General features: G+C 48.6%; 1 protein-coding gene across 1 annotated transcript in view; it reads left to right on the top strand.

Moving 5' to 3' along the window:
- The first annotated feature begins 434 nt into the window (after positions 1-434).
- The window catches only part of sypa (synaptophysin a), a 101,750-nt gene continuing 93,381 nt past the window's right edge, over positions 435-8,803 (top strand). The window contains exons 1-2 of the mRNA XM_068024391.1: positions 435-481; positions 576-641. Of these exons, the coding sequence (XP_067880492.1) occupies positions 464-481; positions 576-641 (84 nt within the window). The 5' untranslated portion in view covers positions 435-463. The remainder of the gene's footprint in view (positions 482-575; positions 642-8,803) is intronic.

Below are 8,803 nucleotides of genomic sequence, written 5' to 3'. Positions count from 1 at the left end.
GTCAGGGGGGATGGGGGGTTAGTGGGAAGGGGTAGGGGGAGGGGAGGGGAAGGGGTGGTTTTAAAAATGTCTGTGTTTGATTAACCGCTCCTGTGAAGCGACTTGGGGACAGTTTTAAACCACGTTAAAAGGAGCTGCGCCAATTCAAGTTGTTGTTGTACCGCCGCCATGACACTTCTTCCTCCTCCCTCGGGCCGCCTGCTGGTGACGTAATGAAGATGGCGGCCGGCCCACGTGGCCGCGTCAGAGCTCCGCCATGCCCCGAGCCCCTCGGATGAGGTCACCGCGCCGCTGGGCCACGCCCCTGGATGAGGTCACCGCGCCGCTGGGCCGCGCCCCTGGGTGATGTCACCGCGCCGCCGGGACACATTCGCCGGATGATGTCACCGCGCCGCTGGGCCACGCCCTCTCCCCCGCAGGCCCCGCCTCCCTCCCCCCCCCCCCCGGTGAGCGAGCTGCGAAGATGGAGCTTGTGAACCAGGTAAAGCGGCTGCTCTGCGGGGAGGGAGACCGGGGCCGAGGCGACTGAGGCGGGGGAATCAGCCTAAACTCACTCACCCTCCTTCCTTCCACAGATCGTAGCCAGCGGCTCCTTCCGCGTCGCCAAGGAACCCCTGGGTTTTATCAAGCTCCTGGAATGGGTGAGTGAGCAGGTTGAGAGAATGCAGCAATGCGGGAATTAACAGATCAGACACTGCAGAGGGTGTTCACCAGGCTGCATTAAACATTGCATTCACCAGGCTGCATTAAACACACTGCAGAGGGTGTTCACCAGGCTGCATTGAACAGTGCATTCACCAGGCTGCATTAAACACACTGCAGAGGGTGTTCACCAGGCTGCATTGAACAGTGCATTCACCAGGCTGCATTAAACATTGCATTCACCAGGCTGCATTAAACACACTGCAGAGGGTGTTCACCAGGCTGCATTGAACAGTGCATTCACCAGGCTGCATTAAACATTGCATTCACCAGGCTGCATTAAACACACTGCAGAGGGTGTTCACCAGGCTGCATTAAACATTGCATTCACCAGGCTGCATTAAACACACTGCAGAGGGTGTTCACCAGGCTGCATTGAACAGTGCATTCACCAGGCTGCATTAAACATTGCATTCACCAGGCTGCATTAAACACACTGCAGAGGGTGTTCACCAGGCTGCATTGAACAGTGCATTCACCAGGCTGCATTAAACATTGCATTCACCAGGCTGCATTAAACACACTGCAGAGGGTGTTCACCAGGCTGCATTAAACATTGCATTCACCAGGCTGCATTAAACACACTGCAGAGGGTGTTCACCAGGCTGCATTGAACAGTGCATTCACCAGGCTGCATTAAACATTGCATTCACCAGGCTGCATTAAACACACTGCAGAGGGTGTTCACCAGGCTGCATTGAACAGTGCATTCACCAGGCTGCATTAAACACACTGCAGAGGGTGTTCACCAGGCTGCATTGAACAGTGCATTCACCAGGCTGCATTAAACATTGCATTCACCAGGCTGCATTAAACACACTGCAGAGGGTGTTCACCAGGCTGCATTGAACAGTGCATTCACCAGGCTGCATTAAACACACTGCAGAGGGTGTTCACCAGGCTGCATTGAACAGTGCATTCACCAGGCTGCATTAAACATTGCATTCACCAGGCTGCATTAAACACACTGCAGAGGGTGTTCACCAGGCTGCATTGAACAGTGCATTCACCAGGCTGCATTAAACACACTGCAGAGGGTGTTCACCAGGCTGCATTGAACATTGCATTCACCAGGCTGCATTAAACACACTGCAGAGGGTGTTCACCAGGCTGCATTGAACAGTGCATTCACCAGGCTGCATTAAACACACTGCAGAGGGTGTTCACCAGGCTGCATTGAACAGTGCATTCACCAGGCTGCATTAAACATTGCATTCACCAGGCTGCATTAAACACACTGCAGAGGGTGTTCACCAGGCTGCATTGAACAGTGCATTCACCAGGCTGCATTAAACACACTGCAGAGGGTGTTCACCAGGCTGCATTGAACAGTGCATTCACCAGGCTGCATTAAACATTGCATTCACCAGGCTGCATTAAACACACTGCAGAGGGTGTTCACCAGGCTGCATTGAACAGTGCATTCACCAGGCTGCATTAAACATTGCATTCACCAGGCTGCATTAAACACACTGCAGAGGGTGTTCACCAGGCTGCATTGAACAGTGCATTCACCAGGCTGCATTAAACACACTGCAGAGGGTGTTCACCAGGCTGCATTGAACATTGCATTCACCAGGCTGCATTAAACACACTGCAGAGGGTGTTCACCAGGCTGCATTAAAAAGTGCATTCACCAGGCTGCATTAAACACACTGCAGAGGGTGTTCACCAGGCTGCATTGAACAGTGCATTCACCAGGCTGCATTAAACCGTTCATTCACCAGGCTGCATTAAACCATTCATTCACCAGGCTGCATTGAACATTGCATTCACCAGGCTGCATTAAACCGTTCATTCACCAGGCTGCATTGAACATTGCATTCACCAGGCTGCATTAAACATACTGCAGAGGGTGTTCACCAGGCTGCATTGAACAGTGCATTCACCAGGCTGCATTAAACCGTTCATTCACCAGGCTGCATTGAACATTGCATTCACCAGGCTGCATTAAACCGTTCATTCACCAGGCTGCATTAAACACACTGCAGAGGGTGTTCACCGGGCTGCATTAAAAAGTGCATTCACCAGGCTGCATTGAACAGTGCATTCACCAGGCTGCATTAAACACACTGCAGAGGGTGTTCACCAGGCTGCATTGAACAGTGCATTCACCAGGCTGCATTAAACACACTGCAGAGGGTGTTCACCGGGCTGCATTAAAAAGTGCATTCACCAGGCTGCATTAAACAGTGCATTCACCAGGCTGCATTAAAAAGTGCATTCACCAGGCTGCATTAAACACACTGCAGAGGGTGTTCACCAGGCTGCATTAAAAAGTGTATTCACCAGGCTGCATTAAACACACTGCAGAGGGTGTTCACCAGGCTGCATTAAACACACTGCAGAGGGTGTTCACCAGGCTGCATTAAACACACTGCAGAGGGTGTTCACCAGGCTGCATTAAAAAGTGCATTCACCAGGCTGCATTAAACACACTGCAGAGGGTGTTCACCAGGCTGCATTAAAAAGTGCATTCACCAGGCTGCATTGAACAGTGCATTCACCAGGCTGCATTGAACAGTGCATTCACCAGGCTGCATTAAACACACTGCAGAGGGTGTTCACCAGGCTGCATTAAACACACTGCAGAGGGTGTTCACCAGGCTGCATTAAAAAGTGCATTCACCAGGCTGCATTAAACACACTGCAGAGGGTGTTCACCAGGCTGCATTAAAAAGTGCATTCACCGGGCTGCATTAAACACACTGCAGAGGGTGTTCACCAGGCTGCATTAAAAAGTGCATTCACCAGGCTGCATTGAACAGTGCATTCACCAGGCTGCATTGAACAGTGCATTCACCAGGCTGCATTAAACACACTGCAGAGGGTGTTCACCAGGCTGCATTAAACACACTGCAGAGGGTGTTCACCAGGCTGCATTAAAAAGTGCATTCACCAGGCTGCATTAAACACACTGCAGAGGGTGTTCACCAGGCTGCATTAAAAAGTGCATTCACCAGGCTGCATTGAACGGTGCATTCACCAGGCTGCATTAAACACACTGCAGAGGGTGTTCACCAGGCTGCATTAAAAAGTGCATTCACCAGACTGTATTGAACAGTGCATTCACCGGGCTGCATTGAACAGTGCATTCACCGGGCTGCATTGAACAGTGCATTCACCAGGCTGCATTAAAAAGTGCATTCACCAGGCTGCATTGAACAGTGCATTCACCGGGCTGCATTGAACAGTGCATTCACCAGGCTGCATTGAACAGTGCATTCACCAGGCTGCATTAAACAGTGCATTCACCAGGCTGCATTAAACGCACTGCAGAGGGTGTTCACCAGGCTGCATCAAACAGTGCATTCACCGGGCTGCATTGAACACACTGCAGAGGGTGTTCACCAGGCTGCATTGAACCGTGCATTCACCAGGCTGCATTAAACCGTGCATTCACCGCGCTGCATTGAACAGTGCATTCAGTGGGCGGCATTAAAACGTGCATTCGCCGGGCTGCATTAAACAGACTGCCTAGGGGGTTCACCCGGCTGCATTAAACAGACTGCATAGGGGGTTCACCCGGCTGCATTAAACAGACTGCAGAGGGTGCTCACTGAGCTGCATTAAACAGTGCCTTCACCAGGCTGCATTAAACAGTGCATTCACCAGGCTGCATTAAACAGTGCATTCACCGGGCTGCATTAAACAGTGCATTCACCAGGCTGCATTAAACAGTGCAATCACCGGGCTGCATTAAACAGTGCATTCACCAGGCTGCATTGAACAGTGCATTCATCAGGCAGCATTAAACACACTGCAGAGGGTGTTCACCAACTGCATTAAACAGTGCATTCACCAGGCTGCATTAAACAGTGCATTCATCAGGCAGCATTAAACACACTGCAGAGGGTGTTCACCAACTGCATTAAACAGTGCATTCACCGGGCTGCATTAAACAGTGCATTCACTGGCTGCATTGAACAGTGCATTCATCAGGCAGCATTAAACACACTGCAGAGGGTGTTCACCAACTGCATTAAACAGTGCATTCACCATACTGCATTAAACAGTGCATTCACCAGGCTGCATTAAACAGTGCATTCACCGGGCTGCATTAAACAGTGCATTCACCAGGCTGCATTAAACACACTGCAGAGGGTGTTCACCAACTGCATTAAACAGTGCATTCACCGGGCTGCATTAAACAGTGCATTCACCAGGCTGCATTAAACTGTGCATTCACCAGGCTGCATTAAACACACTGCAGAGGGTGTTCACCAGGCTGCATTAAACCGTGCATTCACCGCGCTGCATTGAACAGTGCATTCAGCGGGCGGCATTAAAACGTGCATTCACCCGGCTGCATTAAACAGACTGCATAGGGGGTTCACCAGGCTGCATTAAACACAGTGCATTCACCAGGCTGCATTAAACACAGTGCATTCACCAGGCTGCATTAAAGAGACTGCAGAGGGTGCTCACTGAGCTGCATTAAACAGTGCATTCACCAGGCTGCATTAAACAGTGCATTCACCGGGCTGCATTAAACAGTGCATTCACCAGGCAGCATTAAACGCACTGCAGAGGGTGTTCACCAGGCAGCATCAAACAGTGCATTCACCGGGCTGCATTGAACACACTGCAGAGGGTGTTCACCAGGCTGCATTGAACCGTGCATTCACCAGGCTGCATTAAACCGTGCATTCACCGCGCTGCATTGAACAGTGCATTCAGCGGGCGGCATTAAAACGTGCATTCGCCGGGCTGCATTAAACAGACTGCCTAGGGGGTTCACCCGGCTGCATTAAACAGACTGCATAGGGGGTTCACCAGGCTGCATTAAACACAGTGCATTCACCAGGCTGCATTAAACACAGTGCATTCACCAGGCTGCATTAAAGAGACTGCAGAGGGTGCTCACTGAGCTGCATTAAACAGTGCATTCACCAGGCTGCATTAAACAGTGCATTTGCCAGGCTGCATTAAACAGTGCATTCACCAGGCTGCATTAAACAGTGCATTCACCAGGCTGCATTAAACACACTGCAGAGGGTGTTCACCAGGCTGCATTAAATAGTGCATTCACCAGGCTGCATTGAACAGTGCATTCACCAGGCTGCATTGAACAGTGCATTCACCAGGCTGCATTAAACACACTGCAGAGGGTGTTCACCAGGCTGCATTAAACACACTGCAGAGGGTGTTCACCAGGCTGCATTAAAAAGTGCATTCACCAGGCTGCATTAAACACACTGCAGAGGGTGTTCACCAGGCTGCATTAAAAAGTGCATTCACCAGGCTGCATTGAACAGTGCATTCACCAGGCTGCATTAAACAGTGCATTCACCGGGCTGCATTAAACAGTGCATTCACCAGGCTGCATTAAACCGTGCATTCACCGCGCTGCATTGAACAGTGCATTCAGCGGGCGGCATTAAAACGTGCATTCGCCGGGCTGCATTAAACAGACTGCCTAGGGGGTTCACCCGGCTGCATTAAACAGACTGCATAGGGGGTTCACCAGGCTGCATTAAACACAGTGCATTCACCAGGCTGCATTAAACACAGTGCATTCACCAGGCTGCATTAAAGAGACTGCAGAGGGTGCTCACTGAGCTGCATTAAACAGTGCATTCACCAGGCTGCATTAAACAGTGCATTTGCTAGGCTGCATTAAACAGTGCATTCACCAGGCTGCATTAAACAGTGCATTCACCAGGCTGCATTAAACACACTGCAGAGGGTGTTCACCAGGCTGCATTAAATAGTGCATTCACCAGGCTGCATTGAACAGTGCATTCACCAGGCTGCATTGAACAGTGCATTCACCAGGCTGCATTAAACACACTGCAGAGGGTGTTCACCAGGCTGCATTAAAAAGTGCATTCACCAGGCTGCATTAAACAGTGCATTCACCAGGCTGCATTGAACAGTGCATTCACCAGGCTGCATTGAACAGTGCATTCACCGGGCTGCATTGAACAGTGCATTCACCAGGCTGCATTAAAAAGTGCATTTACCAGGCTGCATTGAACAGTGCATTCACCAGGCTGCATTAAACAGTGCATTCACCGGGCTGCATTGAACAGTGCATTCACCGGGCTGCATTAAAAAGTGCATTCACCAGGCTGCATTGAACAGTGCATTCACCAGGCTGCATTAAACGCACTGCAGAGGGTGTTCACCAGGCTGCATTGAACCGTGCATTCACCAGGCTGCATTAAACCGTGCATTCACCAGGCTGCATTAAACAGTGCATTCACCAGGCTGCATTAAACACACTGCAGAGGGTGTTCACCAGGCTGCATTAAATAGTGCATTCACCAGGCTGCATTGAACAGTGCATTCACCAGGCTGCATTGAACAGTGCATTCACCAGGCTGCATTAAACACACTGCAGAGGGTGTTCACCAGGCTGCATTAAAAAGTGCATTCACCAGGCTGCATTAAACAGTGCATTCACCAGGCTGCATTGAACAGTGCATTCACCAGGCTGCATTGAACAGTGCATTCACCGGGCTGCATTGAACAGTGCATTCACCAGGCTGCATTAAAAAGTGCATTTACCAGGCTGCATTGAACAGTGCATTCACCAGGCTGCATTAAACAGTGCATTCACCGGGCTGCATTGAACAGTGCATTCACCGGGCTGCATTAAAAAGTGCATTCACCAGGCTGCATTGAACAGTGCATTCACCAGGCTGCATTAAACGCACTGCAGAGGGTGTTCACCAGGCTGCATTGAACCGTGCATTCACCAGGCTGCATTAAACCGTGCATTCACCGCGCTGCATTGAACAGTGCATTCAGCGGGCGGCATTAAAACGTGCATTCGCCGGGCTGCATTAAACAGACTGCCTAGGGGGTTCACCCGGCTGCATTAAACAGACTGCATAGGGGGTTCACCAGGCTGCATTAAACACAGTGCATTCACCAGGCTGCATTAAAGAGACTGCAGAGGGTGCTCACTGAGCTGCATTAAACAGTGCCTTCACAAGGCTGCATTAAACAGTGCATTCACCAGGCTGCATTAAACAGTGCATTCACCAGGCTGCATTAAACAGTGCATTCACCGGGCTGCATTAAACAGTGCATTCATCAGACTGTATTAAACACACTGTAGAGTGTATTCATCAGACTGTATTAAACACACTGCAGAGTGTATTCATCAGACTGTATTAAACACACTGCAGAGTGTATTCATCAGACTGTATTAAACACACTAGAGTGTATTCATCAGACTGTATTAAACACACTGTAGAGTGTATTCATCAGACTGTATTAAACACACTGCAGAGTGTATTCATCAGACTGTATTAAACACACTGCAGAGTGTATTCATCAGACTGTATTAAACACACTAGAGTGTATTCATCAGACTGTATTAAACACACTGTAGTGTATTCATCAGACTGTATTAAACACACTGCAGAGTGTATTCATCAGACTGTATTAAATACACTGCAGAGTGTATTCATCAGACTGTATTAAACACACTAGAGTGTATTCATCAGACTGTATGAAACACACTGTAGAGTGTATTCATCAGTCTGTATTAAACACACTACAGAGTGTATTCATCAGACTGTATTAAACACACTGCAGAGTGTATTCATCAGACTGTATTAAACACACTAGAGTGTATTCATCAGACTGTATTAAACACACTGCAGAGTGTATTCATCAGACTGTATTAAACACACTAGAGTGTATTCATCAGACTGTATTAAACACACTAGAGTGTATTCATCAGACTGTATTAAACACACTGTAGAGTGTATTCATCAGACTGTATTAAACACACTGCAGAGTGTATTCATCAGACTGTATTAAACACACTGCAGAGTGTATTCATCAGACTGTATTAAACACACTGTAGAGTGTATTCATCAGACTATTAAACACACTGTAGAGTGTATTCATCAGACTGTATTAAACACACTGTAGAGTGTATTCATCAGACTGTATTAAACACACTGTAGAGTGTATTCATCAGACTATTAAACACACTGTAGAGTGTATTCATCAGACTATTAAACACACTGTAGAGTGTATTCATCAGACTATTAAACACACTGTAGAGTGTATTCATCAGACTATTAAACACACTGTAGAGTGTATTCATCAGACTATTAAACACACTGTAGAGTGTATT

The sequence above is a fragment of the Heterodontus francisci genome, chromosome 49 (assembly GCF_036365525.1).
Source record: "Heterodontus francisci isolate sHetFra1 chromosome 49, sHetFra1.hap1, whole genome shotgun sequence".
Classification (NCBI taxonomy): domain Eukaryota; kingdom Metazoa; phylum Chordata; class Chondrichthyes; order Heterodontiformes; family Heterodontidae; genus Heterodontus; species Heterodontus francisci.
Note: the sequence above shows the minus strand (reverse complement) of the source record. Positions and strands in the feature narration are given on the sequence as shown.